Source organism: Rutidosis leptorrhynchoides, chromosome 9 (assembly GCF_046630445.1).
Source record: "Rutidosis leptorrhynchoides isolate AG116_Rl617_1_P2 chromosome 9, CSIRO_AGI_Rlap_v1, whole genome shotgun sequence".
NCBI classification, from domain to species: Eukaryota; Viridiplantae; Streptophyta; class Magnoliopsida; order Asterales; family Asteraceae; genus Rutidosis; species Rutidosis leptorrhynchoides.
Genome location: NC_092341.1, coordinates 43,474,600 through 43,490,654, shown reverse-complemented (window position 1 = coordinate 43,490,654; position 16,055 = coordinate 43,474,600). Strand labels below are relative to the sequence as shown.

Here is a 16,055-nt window from a genome sequence, read left to right as displayed (position 1 = left end):
AGTGATTCACATTGCGTGGTTAAGCTTCTATTTCCTTGTCTCGGTGTGATTTGAATATTTTGTATCGACACCATTACATTTCTTGATTCTTGGTTCGGTGGCTATCGCCGATTTGGTTCGGTGGCTATCGCCGATGGTTTTCTACTTCTTTTGCTTGATTTAAGTTTTTAGTGGTATTTGATGCGGTTGAATGGTGCGGGTGGTTTGCATTTTTCATATGGTTTTTTTCTTTGGTACCTAGGACTACTTCTCTCGTTTCTTCGATTCGGTTCATCAGATTGTCACAGATCTTCGCCATCAATTGAAAGGAGACGTTCTACGTTTTAAGGAGGATAATCCTGGTGTTCAAAGAAGCGAGATTGGTCGTTGATGTCTATGTCAAATGTTTGTTGGTGTTAGCATTAGTGCAATTTTTGCTAGGTCATGGTCATAGTTTGTATCAAATAGATCGGTGAATCTTGTCAATCACACTCATTAAAGTCTAAATAAGTTTATAACTCGTCTTGATCTTTGAATCTATTATAATGTAAATTATGTTTTCTTAAAAACAGAAAATAAAGATAAAAAAGAAAGAAAGAAAAGCACCATTTTCTAATACATTCATTCTGGTTATACTCTAGAAAAGTACCCAACAACTTGAGTTAACATTAAAGCAACCAAAGAAGGGCTAAAAATAGCATTTTGAACAAGAAAAACGAAAAGTGCACAACAAAGAAACCAATATGATTTGTCCATTTTCCTCAATTTGTACCAATATGATAAGTATGTCATGCATGCATTATACCATAAACATTCATATCAACACCCCTTCAATTCCTTTACTCAACCATCATTAATTCACTACATGAAATCAGTTTTTTTATCACTTAAAGTTTGCAACTTTTTTACACATTTTATTCTTCAATTTTAACATCACACACATTCTTCTCACCTCACATATTATTGAACCTCAATGGTTGTTCATGCCCATAAGGAACCTTTTTCATCCGCTCTTTAGTCTTTATCAACTTGTATCCATTTCAAGTTCAATCTTGCACTCTACCTGAATTCCTCTATATATACCACCTTCCAAGTTCTCAACTTTCATAATCTTTATCCAAATCCCATCAAGAAACAACAAGAAGAATTCAACAAAATGTCGATTACTAAATTTCTTTTGGCTTCTCTTTCTTTAGCTTTGGTTTTAGGCGTCACATGGAGCTTCGATTTCCATGAAAAGGAGCTTGAAAGCGAGGATAGTTTCTGGGAAATGTACGAGCGATGGAGAAGTCACCACAAAGTGGCTACACACCACCAAGAGAAGCAAAGGCGGTTCAACGTTTTTAAAGCCAATGTGAAACATGTTCACGAAACAAACAAGATGAACAAGCCTTATAAGTACAACTTAACAAGTTTGCTGACATGACTAACCACGAGTTCAGAAGTATCTACGCGGGTTCCAAGATTCATCATCATAGGATGCTTCAAGGAGATCGAATTGGAAACAAAACGTTTATGTATGCTAACGTTGACCCTGTTCCTAATTCGGTTGATTGGAGAAAGAAAGGGGCTGTCACCCCTGTCAAGGATCAAGGACAATGCGGTAAATCTATAATCTAGAGTACAACCCTGTATGCATCGTGTACAATATCTTACGCGTATGAACTGATTGTCTTATATGTTTCTATTACAGGAAGTTGTTGGGCGTTTTCAACCGTGGTGGCCGTTGAAGGAATAAACCAAATTAAAACTAACGAGCTAGTACCGTTATCAGAACAAGAACTTATCGATTGTGACACTTCAGAAAACCAAGGGTGTAATGGAGGGCTAATGGATTTGGCATTTGATTATATTAGAAAGAAAGGCGGTTTAACTAAAGAGGACGAGTATCCTTACACAGCTGCAGACGGACGATGCGACTCTATAAAGGTACGATCTTTCTTACAGATAATATTAGGTGGCAATATGGGTAGATCATGTAAAGTGTCAAAATGGGTATGGGTCGATATTTTGACTTCTTTTTTTTTATTGTTAGGAGAATGCACCGGTGGTATCAATTGATGGACATGAAGATGTACCTCCAAATGATGAGGACGCGCTGATGAAAGCAGTAGCTAATCAGCCCTGTTCTGTTGCCATTGATGCTGAAGGTTCCGATTTTCAGTTCTATAAAGAGGTACAAACATATATTCTCAATACCCAAAACAATATAATTTGATAAAATGCTAAAAGAAGTTACTTTTTTAATGTTAACAGGGGGTTTTTAACGGAAAGTGCGGAACAAACTTAGATCACGGAGTAGCAGTTGTGGGATACGGTACAACGCTAGACGGAACTAAATATTGGATCGTTAAGAACTCGTGGGGCCCCGAATGGGGCGAAAAAGGATACATTAGGATGGAACGAGGAATATCGGATAAACGAGGACTTTGCGGTATAGCAATGGAAGCTTCTTATCCTATCAAGAAAGACGCTAATAACCCCAAATCGGCTACAACATCATCTCTCAAAGACGAACTCTAGATCGCAAAAACACTTACCGACACACACACACACACACATACATCAAGACATTATTTATTAGTATAGTAACTATAGTTCAACTTATAATACAGCTTTATAGTTTTTAGTTTTTCTTCCTTTTAACATTATGCATCTTAGTATCTTACAAAAGTTAGCTTCTTTTAAAGTATCCGAAAACATACTGTTCCTAATATACTTATAATTCGCTAGTATATGTATCATACTATGAATGAATCTGCTATTGTATGCATCGAACTTTCAACAATTGTTCATTTATACGTGTGACCTTTACTACTTGTAATTGATGATGTGGGACAACTTTAGATGGTGCAGCAACTTATATGACTGGTCACATGAATAAATTATAAGAATACATTTACATGATACAATAACAATAAGTGAAATTTGAACTATTAAAAACTAATTTTAAAGTAAGATGCATACAATTACATTTGATTAAATTCAGATATAATTTTGAAAAGTTATGAAAATAGAACATCCAAATGCGAGGGCTGATTAACCTAAGCAAAGATAACATGGACCAATATGTATATAACAGATACAATTTATACCCTAATTAATTATTAATCAAAAAAACATAATAGAAAAACTTTAATCACACGCAAAAATTACATTAAATTATACCTGACGGTTGAGGGTAGTAGGATCATGGCGGGACCAAAAGAGGGAAAGCAGGTTGTTGTTGTAGTGACAAACAGTCGGGTCAAACTCGACCCAAACAACTTCAGAGTGTTCGGTGGTTCCGGTGCAACCCAAATTGTAATTCGGGTTGTGAACGTGGCCTTGAGAGTACCCAACTTCAGTTTTCACAACACCTTCGACCCGCTGGAATGCCAGCTCAACACCCCAGAAACATTCAGCTCCAAATTGAGCTAATTGGTGGGTGATCCGTATCCGGATCTAGCGCCGGGTTATATTTGTGTGACTGGACAGGTCTGATTTGTGTTAAGACCAATTTTAACGCGGCGTCAGAGGGGTCCCGTCAGACCTGCCGGCATTGGGTGACGCCCCTAGTGAGACGTTACCGGTGACGCGAGAGGGGCGTTAGTCAAGTTTTTCACGGAGGAGTGAGGTAGCGTCAGGGACACGTGTCAGTTGCGGATTGGCTGAAAAATAAAGCCGTTGGCAAACGGCTATTTTTGTGTTTTTTTGAATTTTTTTTATATTTTAAATTCTATATATTTTTATCTATATAAACCCATACATTCTACACTTTTAACACACCATTTCCCTTTATTTTTCTTTCATTTCTATCAATTAAATCATACAATTTTCTCTCATAACTATCAATTATTTTTCTTTCATGGCATCGTATTTACTTAGTTACGATTCCGATTCGAAAGACGAGCGTATTATTGCACTAATTCAACATTTAGAAGATGATGATGGCGAAGTCGAATCCGAGCGTGTTCCAAGATCACGAATTTATATTCCAAGAAATCGTGAAGAAGTCAGAGAAAACTTATGGAAGGATTATTTAAGTGACACACCCGTGTTTCCGCCATATAAATTTAAAAGGCGTTTTCGTATGCGGATTGAACTATTTCTCCGAATATCGCAAGGTATTTCTAATTTCGATTCTCATGATACTCCCGAGCATTTTAGATTTTTAGGGAACGTTTTGATCCTATCGGTCGGCCGACTTTTACAATATTGCAAAAAATGACTTCGGCTCTACGCCAATTGGCGTATGGAACTGCCGCCGATATGTTTGATGAATATTTAAAAATGAGTGAACAAACCTCAATACTTTGTTTAGATAACTTTTGTAAATGTATTATTACATTATTCAAAGAACGTTACATGAGATCTCCCAATGCATACGATGTTCAACGATTATATAGTAAACATGAAGAGAAACATGGTTTTAAGGGTATGCTCGGGAGTATTGATTGTATGCATTGGGAGTGGAAGAATTGTCCCGTTGCTTTGAAGGGGCAATACACTAGGGGTGATCACAAGAAACCTACCATTATGCTTGAAGCAGTTGCTTCGTATGACTTGTGGATTTGGCATGCATTTTTTGAAATGGCGGGTTCCAACAATGATATAAATGTTTTGAATCAATCCTATGTTTTTGATAAACTTAAAAAGGGAACATCTCCACTAGCACCATTTGAGGTAAACGGAAATCAGTACACAAAAAGCTATTACCTAGCTGACGGTATATATCCTGACTTGGCTACTCTAGTCAAAGGTTTTGCGTGTCCGACAGATGATCCAAGGATTAAGTTTACTAGGTTTCAAGCTAGTGCCCGAAAGGATGTAGAGAGGGCATTTGGGGTTCTTCAAGGTCGATTTCATATTTTAAGGTTAGCAGCATGCACTATATCGGTAAACAAGATGCGGAGAGTTATGGACTGTTGTATCATATTACATAATATGATTTTGGAAGATCAAGGATTTGCGTTAAGTGATTGGGAGGAAGAGTTCATTACCGAAGATATGGAGAATCGTCCAGAACGGATACCGAATAGAGGAAGGGATCAAGACGTTATCATCCGAGAAATAAGAGATAGGACGGTGCACGACCAACTAACCGATGATCTAGTTGAGCATATTTGGAACCTTCCGTCCGCATTCCGCACCATGAATCGTTAAATTTATGTAATGGTTAAATTTTATGTAATGGTTAAATTTTATGTAATTGTTAATTTTTATATGTTTTTAATTATATGTAATATAATTTGTATGCATAATAAAATAGAAAAAGAAAAAGAAAAAATAAAACTGGTGGGACCTATTTGACACTGGAGGGGCGTCAGGGTTATTTTGGTGTCAAAGGGTGACACTGCCACGTCACAGGCATATTGCACTTTTTAGCCAAAAAGTGAACAATCTGTCTGTGACGTCACAGGCAGGGTTATTCATGATCTAAGGATGAATTAGTGTTTGTTCAAAAGTCAAATAGTGGACATATTTACAAAATTGATACTTGGAGTATCTTGAGTTGTACATTTATGCGTGATAGATTTAAAATCTGTATTTTGGCTATGGAAATAAAGTTTTCTTAACATGATGGTCCTTGATATGGTTTTTCGGCTAAGGGTTACCGTTGAATATGGTGAAAAATGTGTTTATAACACGTGATTTGTTAGTATTGATAGTCTTGATTGTTATGAAATGTCACGCCCCCCAAAATGGACCAGGGGTAATTGTGACCAATCATATCATAACACAGTTGTATAAACGAGAACGACTCTATATGAGACTTTTTAAATAAAATCTTTGTTAATAAAACAGCGGAAGCAGTAATACATGTTTACATTATTATTAAAACGTAAAATAAATGTTTATGAACTAAAATATAATATGCGATGTGGACTCCATGCAAGCATCAAATCTATCATCACAAAATTGCAAACAGCTAGCTCAATCATCACCTGAGACAAAACATGCTTAAAGTGTCAACCAAAAAGGTTGAGTGAAATTCACAGGTTTATAAATAATATCCAAAGTTTTAGACCACAAGATTTAGTTTAAAGTTGATTGATATAGAAATATCAATCTAAAAGTGTTGCTGCATTTTGTAATATCGCTACTAAACAAGTTTACCCTATGACACCTTGTACTGTCAGTGTCGTGGAATCATTATTATGTAACCAAAGACCAACAGTCGAATGGTTAGAGACGTTACTCTCAATAGGCCTATTCACAATAATTAAGTTTGCATTTAAACGTAGCAATTAATGATATTACGGTAGGGATTTAACATGAATCAAAGCATGACAGCATAGTTAACAATTTAGTACTTGTGTCTAAGCGTAAAACAGTTATAAAGCAAGCATGTGTCTCACCTCAAAAGTTGTAAAACAGTTATGAAACAGTAAAAAGTGGGGCTATGAAGTTCACCTTAGTAACACAAAAGAGTATTCCACGAAAGAATTGAACGGAAGGACGTGACCGAGATCTCAACCTAGAGATAGAACGTATGATCAGACATTATCTAACAGACAATAGCATATAGTACTATATTGATAGTAATGGTTCATTAAAGAATTTCCATTTTCGGAAGGTTACTATTTATGAAAAGTTTCCAATTATAGTAATTTTCCAATTTTAGAAAATTCGGGTTAATCTTTAGCAAGACGTTGTATAACTTTACTCAAACTTCGTTGCTATCAAATAAGTCAGGAATGACCAGATGTAACCGGGGGCCCAGGACTCTTGACCAGAATCTAAGTCATGGCATTCGAGATCCACAAGCTTACCCATAAATGGCAACCTAGACATCATTCACTTACGACCGTGAGTAGCGATGAAGTTCACATGAATTGTACATTATCTTTGATTAACCTTCACTTTAGGTTTATATGTTATTATATATGTTATATTATATTTATTAATGTATTAACAATTTGATTATCTTATATTATATACTATAAGTTATTATTATTAAATTAGTATAGTTATAAAATAAGTGTTTATTAATAATGTATTGTTATTAACTTACATTATAAGCATTATACTTTATTATATAGTATACTTAGTTATTAACCGTAAGTTATAATAATAATATTAATTTAGTATATGTAATATACTTATGTTAATCGAAAATCATACTAATATATGTTAATTCGAATATTAATTCATTAAATATTATATTTATAATTTTTATAAACTTAGTTAATTATACAATTCAGTAGGATATTTTATAAAAATAATTTTATCAAGTTTTTGTATTTATTTCCCACTTTTCTTTATATATATACTCGGTTTATATTAATCAAATTTAATTAGGTATTAAATTGACCAAAATAAATAATTTTATATTTTTTACAGGTTCTATATTATGTAAAAATGTTATAAAAATTATTAAATCAAATTTTATATCAAAATATTATTTATTTAATGTTTTCTAATTATTTAACCATTGTAATCGGCCTATAATTAAATAAATAGAAAAAATAATTTAAAATTAATTTTTATATTTTTTTAAAGTATCTAGTGATGCTACTAATCATATAAAAATTTTATAAAAATATTTAATACACGTTTGTATTTATTTTGTATTTTCTTTATTATTTCTCTCGATTTAGAATAATGCAAAAGTAAATTCTTTTTAAATACTAATCATCCCATTTATTTAATTTTTATAATTTTTGCTTGTTTATAAAAGTATAATAATCTCAAAAAAAAATTATAATTATTTTTATTACTGTTTAATATTTTATTACGAATTTTATAATATTTTTATGTTTAAATACTACATAATTCGTATTTAATTATAAATAATATTCCATAAATTATCAAAATTATTTTTATACATCATAATACTTATAATACTAATTATAACATGTAAAAATAATTTATATATATTAAATTCGAATTTTTAAAGAATATACAAAGAAATAAAAGCAATTCGATACAAAAAATATAGAAAATACCTCAAGTACTTTCCCAAGTTTGTGAGAGAGTTTTTCCAAAGATTTGATACAAGTTTTTATGAAATGGAAGTGGGTATTTATAAGAAAAAAATGGTTGGTGAAAAGAAAAAATATAAATAAAATAAAGGTGCCAATTTTGACAAAAAATAAAAACAGTTAAAAATGTTTTTAATAAGTTTTTGTTTTTGAAAATATTTAGTCAAAATTTATGGGCTCATTATTTAATTTATAAAAAAATCTCTTTTTTTATAAGCTAAAAATATATATATAATGATTAAAATAACTTATCATTTAATTAATAATTATGTTTCATATAGTTTTAAATATAATACGCATTAATATTAATATTAACTAAAGTTATTTTATATAATTAGTGTAAACTTTAGTTAACAAAAAGTGTCGACTAAAAATAAATATTTGATCAATGTCAAATTTAATTATATATTACGTATGGATAACAACCCTATAGTCAAATTAGTCAATTCAGGTATGGAAATATGAGGGTTGTTATAGTACCTACCCGTTAAAAGAAATTTCGTCCCGAAATTTAGTTGTTACCATTAATCGGTGTTGTTCGTACATAGACGAGGATATTTACGTTTTATTTGGTTTTCACATTCCCAGGTATGCTCGGGGTCTTGCGTGAATTCCAACGGATAGAATATTGTTCTGTTTCAAGAATTAAAATCATACAAACCATATTTTCTACAAGTTCTTCTACGAAGTGCATTTTATTATTAATGCGGAGATCATTCAAAATGATGATGTTATACAAGTCATTTCAGTAAATTGGATATATAAAATGTGTTATGAATAATATCGAGCTCATTTAAACCTTGAGCGTTTATGCCACCATGCTAGGGTAGACAAAATAGAGAGGAGTTCATGAAAATCATAGTCGTGAAATTTGATAGAGATTGTCATTCTTTACAACAAGAATGATGAATATGAGTTGAAAATATTGTTTTATCAACATTGGGTAATATGGATAAAACGATTCGATTATAGGAAGAGTATAAATGAAGTTATCTTAAAAGTTTGAAATAAGGAAATATCAGTTTGCCTTAACTTTTGACATAATTAAAGGTGATTTCCGGAATTCAAGGGATTTAAAGGAAATCTTTATAATCTGTATAAGATTTGATTCTCCGGTAATTAAGGAAATTAAAATTGCCTTGATTGTTGTGTCTAGAATTTTGCTATAAATTAGCTTCTTCTGTTTTATTATCTTCACCACTTCTATACTTTCTTTCTCGATTCATACTTCCAAAGATTGTGAAAATGCTCCATCCAGTTCTTATCCTGGATATTTTTCTGACTATCGTTTCTGTCATTCTTCTTTTTCATTTACCCCCAGAGGAATCTGTTTACTTCTACAATTACCTTGAGGTTATAGTGTTTTTAATTTTCCCGTGTCTTTATGTTGCTATACGCATTGATATACACGGTTTGTAATTTCCGTGTTGTTATCGGGCTTTATATTTTCCCTTATATGTCGGAGCTTTATGCTTTTGTTTCTTCTTCCCGACTTCAAGTCAAGTGAATAATGGTCCAGAACTCGTAGGTATGAAGTTTCGAATGATCATAATTTATAAAGTAGAAAGGAAAGGTAATAGCACGATTTGATTTGTCAAATTACCAGAATATTCGGAAAAGACAGAATCATCAAGAAAAATATTTTCTTGATATGTTTAGAGGTTAAATAGAATGTAAGAGTCGTGTAACATGGCGAATGGTGATTTATACAGTCTATGAATCATCATCTTCCATTAAAAATTTAGCATGACTTACTGTAATATAATCACGTTGGCCTGACGTCATTATATTATACTAACCCATGCTTCAATTCCCAACACTTCTTCAAATCATTCATAATTTAAACTTGAATTTTACAGAATATAGAAACTAATACAGTTTTCTTTATGATGTGATAAAGATATCTCAAAGAGATAATTAATTGCGGACAAGAATCGTTATGATGATATCATCAGAAATATAGAGGATATTTATGATGATATTTTGGAATTTCTAAGTTCGAAAGTTGATGAAGAAAAATTTTCCGCAAGCTTTTAACATGACTTCGGAGCAAGATATTCTCTAAAGAATTCATCGGATCCAGAATTACCTGGATTCTTTGAATATAGGGTTTGGTCCCTGTATTTGTCCTTGGTCTCCTCCATGGTTAGCTCAATCCGTTTTTCAGTTCCAAATTTTCTTTTGAGCTTTTCCAACGTACCATTCTTTATTATAAAACTTTTGGCCATTGAGACCATCTACAATTTTGCTGTTTTCTCTGCATTTAATGCAGCCATATTTGAATCATTGGTTATCAATCTGAGATGGTTTTAAGAAATTTCGTTTTTAGATGATTAAACGCTGATTGTAATCGTCAACGGATCTAATGGTTGATGAATAGGCGTTGTTGATTTCAAAAGAAATGAACGATAATTTCAGTGGTTTGATGTGATAATTCATCATAGAATACGAATGAATATAATTCATGAATGTAGTGATTTTTTTAGAAGGATAACACCTGCTAAAGCTTTACTTGGATTTTGATATGTCAAAATTAGAATAGATAATTGAATTTGTATGAAGATGGTTGTTCTTTTTAGTGAACGAATACATATATCTTGTGGATGTATAGTTATTGATTATTGAATCAGAATTTGTAGAATGTACGGTGTAACATATTAATGTGAAATCTAAATATTTCTCAGGTATTACCTACCCGTCAAAATATTTTCACAATTAACAGTTTGTACAAAAGAATTACAATCTTTATGAAGATATACGTTCATATATGTATTCTTCAGATAGGTTTAATGAGTAATATAATATTAAACTCATTCAATTTTGCTGTTGAAACGAGAGTAAATAATCTCCAAAATCTTAGAGATTTCATAATTGTCGCGAAATATTTCGCTAATGAAGTTATGATTCAATAGTTCATCGTTCATTATTATAGATATACCTTGGTGTATGATGTTGGTGCTCGTGTAATCCTTGTGAAATTCACAAGACACGAATAATGTTTTTCTAAAAAGTTTCGAGTATATCAAAAATGGAAGTATACAATCAATCTTGTATTTGAGTAATACACTTGGTTTATTATGAAACGGAGTTTATTGTGTTGAAGCAGTTATTAACGATTGTTAAGTCGTTAACAAAGGATATACATCATAGCATATTGTGATATGAATTAACCAAGTAGTACATACTAGTTAAGATTCACACGTAATAGCTTAGTACGAAAAGATTTATTTTTGTTCCAATCCATATATATAAAGTATACATATATAGTTCTTCAGGAAGAATGAGTCAATACATCTTAACTCATTATTACTAATATTCCTTGGAATCTATGGGGCGTATGATGTTGATGTTCGAGGTACTGAGTGTGATGTTGAGGCGTGGGATGCGGATGTTGTTGTTAATGAAACTGATGCTGTTGGTGGTGATGCTGATGGTACTGGTTATGCTGCTGGTGCTGCTACTGGTGTTCGTAGGTTTCGCACCATATTCTCCAGAGCCACCACTCGAGTGCGAAGCTCGTTGACTTCTTCTATTATTCCGCGATGATTGGCGGTTCGGACAAGTGGATGAATAAGATCTAGAATTTTAGATATTATATATTCGTGACTGGATATCCTGGAAATGAGGGTGAAAATAGTGTTCCGAACGGGTTCGCCGGTAAGTGCTTCAGGTTCTTCACCAAGAGGTGAATTCGGTTGGTGGAAGGGATTACCTTCTTCTTGTCTCCATTGATTAAGTTTACTACGAACCCATCCCCAATTCATCCAAAATAGATGATGGCTGATTGGTTCATTTGTTCCGGTTACGCTGCCATTGGAGCTCGAGTAATCGGTTGAGAAATCCATATTATGTGATTTGAATTAGGGTTTGATATGAGATTAGTGTTGAATACTGGATGATATATTCATCTCCTTGAATATGTATATGTAGCAAAAAGATTTCCGTAATTTACGGAGGAAATTAGACAAAGATTATTGGGATAGATACGATAAGATATAATAAGATATGATGTGTCTATACTCTAATAATGGTAGTATGACGTGTCTAGATGATAAGTATGTAATCTGATAATCTTTTGATTAAAGATTTTCAATTCGTAATGTCCTATTCAGGTCCAGGGGCTTGAGCTATAGGATCCTTTAAATCAGTAATCCAAACGCTTTCTATTCTATAGTTTCGTAGACGTCATCCGTCAGGAAAATTCAATGATCAAAACAACAAGAAAGCAAAGAAAGTAATGAATATGAATAGTGATGACATTATAATGTCTTTGAGATTCTCGATAACTCAATAACATTTTCTGGTTCGCAAACCAGTGCATAAAGGCATAAGGCATATAGGTACGTGATATAACAGGGAGTTATATACGTTTGAGTATGAATAGTAACAAATATAGGAGTTTCAAAATTCATGGATAATATTTCATGTAATACACATGTAATACACAAACCATGATAGATGACTTAGGAATGTCAAGAATTTCAGAAATCGTAGTGTCGCATTTATACGCGGTGGCATAATTGGATAGTACTTAGAAAAGTGAACAGAGTTCTTAGATTGACTTGACTGTGACGCCCCGTACAAAACCATCGTGTACGGATCATCGACAACAGGATCATTACAAGGTCAAACACTATATGCTGTTTGAAAACCAGTTTGCATTCGTAAAAAGATAGCGTTTTACAAAAGATGACTAGAAAACATTAACATGAGTACATGGTACAAAGGTCATTACAAAGCTATTGTTTTAAAATAACGTAAGTCACGAATGCAAAATAAAAGTTCCATGCTTGAGACATCTCTAAGTAATGCAGCGGAAAATCTAACACAGCAGGTCCATAACAGCAAGTCTATAACGGCAAGTCTAACAGCAAGTCTAACAGCGGAAGCAACAACGTCTAAGCACCTGAGAAATACATGCTTAAAAAGTCAACACGAATGTTGGTGACCTATAGTTTGTTTGTAATCAGTAATGTAATGTAGGCCACGAGATTTCAGTATTTCAATCAAGCGTTTCAAATCAGTAATTCAAATCAGTATGATAAAGTATATGTATAACCGTGGGCACCCGGTAACTAGACTTAACGTTTATAACCCCCTGAAAGTACACTTGGCGAGTGCGTATGTTCACGAAGTATTAAACACCCAGTAAATGCTAGCGCGACTAGCCCGAGTGGGGATGTCAAACCCTATGGATCCATATCTAAGATTCGCGTTCACCGGTTCAAAAACCAAGGACTAAACGTTACCATGCTAAGGGGAATGTTTATGCCGTTGTATAACCCACACACATATAAAGTTTAAGTACTCGTGCCTAGTATGTAAAACGTAAAAAGTGCATGTATTCTCAGTCCCAAAATAATTAAGGTAAAAAGGGATGCTATAACTCATAGTGATAAAAGCGGTAAAGTCGGTAATGAAAGTACGCAAGTAGTAAGTCGGTCCGAAAGGTCGTCAACCTAAATCAAGGGTTACTAGGTCAGTAGGTCGTCTTTATAAATTCTAATAGTGCATAAAATAAGTTTAAGTGTCATCATCATCATCATTCATCATCATAAAAGCTAAGTAAGTTCGACAAGAATAGAGATCGAAACAATAGGCTGACTTCGGTCAGCTGCTACGACCTCTACGTAAATAGAAAAGACACATAGTCAGTGGCTATGGCTCCGTATGTGAGTCCCCTAATAGCTGACCAATTTTCAAAACCTAACTCGTCTTCATTTGACCGTGGTGATGGTTTAAGTGAGAGTAGGTCAGAAATTTCAGCACAACGTTAATAGGGTGTAGTGACTCTCGGAGGGCCATAAATCCTAAACCGTAACTCGGATTAAGACGAGGCCTAAATGGAAAATCATCTAATCGAACCGAAATAACTGAAAATCAACTTTCCAGTAGCCCAGGTGGCCTGATCAGATACGGAAAACAGTAGGTAAGTGCTCCTGTAGGGTTCTTGGTGCTTGATGTTCATCACGGTTCTCATCCTTGATGCTTGTAGCTTCAAGTGTACAACTCGTTGATGGTTTAGCATCACTTTTGACGAAGATTCACCATCAATACACAATATGTTAAGACCAAGTAAGAACACAACTCATTCATGAGTCTTAGATGGATGATGAACCAAGGTTACATCATATCCTTAGTCTTAACACAATTTCAATTCACAATAACAACTAAAGTTACAAACTTTACATTAATTCAACAAGTATAAGCACAATCCAAGTCAAAAGAGGTGATGGAACCCTAAGCTAGAGAGCTTGGATCCATTTCACACAAGTTACAAGGTTGCAAAGCTAGAAAGCTTGAACCTTTGATGTTCTTGAAGATCTTGAAGCATAAAGCTTGGATCTTTAAGATATATGAAGATAACAAACACAAGTTTGAATCTTTTTAACAAAATAACAAGATCAAAGCAAAAAAAACTTAGATCTAACAAAAAGATATGAAGATTCAAGCTAGAAAGCTTGCATCTTGTTTGTTCTTGAAGATTCATGCTTGAATCAACAAGATATAAGTAAGATCAAGCTAAAAGGAACTTGATCTCCATAGATGAATGATGATGATACATGAAAATATTGAAGGAAAAGAGGAAGAAAAAGAAAACTTACAAGTATGGAAAGAAAGAAAGAACAAGTGTGTGAAAAACCAAAATGATCAAGTGTTGGAATGAGAGACTAAAGGCTAGTATTTATAAGCATTAGAGATTCACATGGATTGATGAGGTGGCCATGAGGCCTCCTTGGTGGCTGAAATTTTGAGGGAGGGGAGGGGGAGACAAAACTTTACTTTTTGGCTAATGGTGTCTAAAGTGTGTCCTTTTGCTAGAATCCCATGTGACAATTAGATAAACCTTATCCATTATGCTAGTATGACTCACTAATTAATTAATTTATTATTTATTTATTATTATGGGCCACTAGTAATTATGCTTGGGCTAATTAATTGGGTCACTAGCTAGAGTAGGGTGGGCTTGAGCCCAACAAGGTAGAAAGTCCAACAAGACTAACTATTGGGCTTTAGCAATTAAATAAATAAAATTAAGCATCCAAAGGCCCAAGTAATTATTATTATAAAATAATAATTAATATTTCGCAGTCCAAAAGTTCCGGTTCCGACAAAAGTCAAACGTGCGCGCAGTCCGCGGTTTATTCGTAACGGCAAGTAACGCTAACGGTTATAAAGCATCCGGTGGACAAGTTAAGCATTCTACATACACCAAGGCACGTTTTAAAGTATATATGAATATAAAACACGTATGCCAAGGTTCCGGAGTAATAAAGTAACACAGTACGCACAAATACGCAGTTTCGCAAAAATACAAAGCATAAAAGCTAGTCGAAAAAGTCAGGTCGTTACATTACCCACCTGTTAATGGAAATTTCGTCCCGAAATTTAAAGAGTGACTACAAATGGTACCGTATTTAAATAAGAAGTAGCGTATCAAGGTTCCGTGAGACTCGTGGGCTCAGAAGTGAGTTATTTACCTCGAAAGGTACTTGGGCGTATAAAAGTAAGAATAGGTATATGCCATTAAGTAAGTCTCTTGTCCTAAGAGATCAACAAGTTGATTTCGTTTCTTGCTAATATGTCATCCGAATATATATACCCACAAAAGGAAATTTGATGTTTTTAGCCTTACAGGCATTTTCAGTAAGCTGGATGCGTGAAATGCATCATGAATGTTACCAAACTCATTTAAAACATCGAGCGTTTATGTCACAATATAAAGCTGACAGATGAAATGAAAAACATGGTGATCACAACTATGCGATTTGATGTATAGATAGTGTTGGCCGCGGATTTCACTAACCCCTAAATTTCGGAGGGAGACCATAGGCATAAAGAACCCGATATTTAAGAACGTTTCATTTGACTAAATGAATTGAAATTTTTAGCTGAAAGTGACTAATCGGACTTATTTGAAATGCAAGCCATAATTATCTATAGTGTCTCCAAGATGGTCTGAACGAACAATGAAGTATATCACCTTAGTTTACCATACTACAGGTGAACAGTTCCATAATGTAACTTTTTACTTTTAGTTACATGTTGGGGTTAGGGTTAACATTAACTAGAACAACATATAGTTGCAACCGGCGAAGGAAGGAATGT

General features: G+C 33.6%; 2 protein-coding genes across 2 annotated transcripts; both read left to right on the top strand.

Annotated features, from left to right (window-relative positions):
- The first annotated feature begins 1,104 nt into the window (after positions 1-1,104).
- Positions 1,105-2,538, top strand: LOC139866814 (vignain-like). Its single transcript, XM_071855103.1, is given in 5 exon segments — positions 1,105-1,376; positions 1,379-1,582; positions 1,673-1,908; positions 2,015-2,155; positions 2,236-2,538. Coding segments are annotated over 5 exon segments (1,089 nt in total). The 5' UTR covers positions 1,105-1,135; the 3' UTR covers positions 2,503-2,538.
- Positions 2,539-4,185: 1,647 nt separating this feature from the next.
- On the top strand, positions 4,186-5,124 carry LOC139867988 (protein ALP1-like). The gene has a single exon (XM_071856330.1). It carries the CDS (start codon positions 4,186-4,188, stop codon positions 5,122-5,124), a length of 939 nt encoding a protein of 312 aa, XP_071712431.1.
- The last annotated feature ends 10,931 nt before the right edge of the window (positions 5,125-16,055 follow it).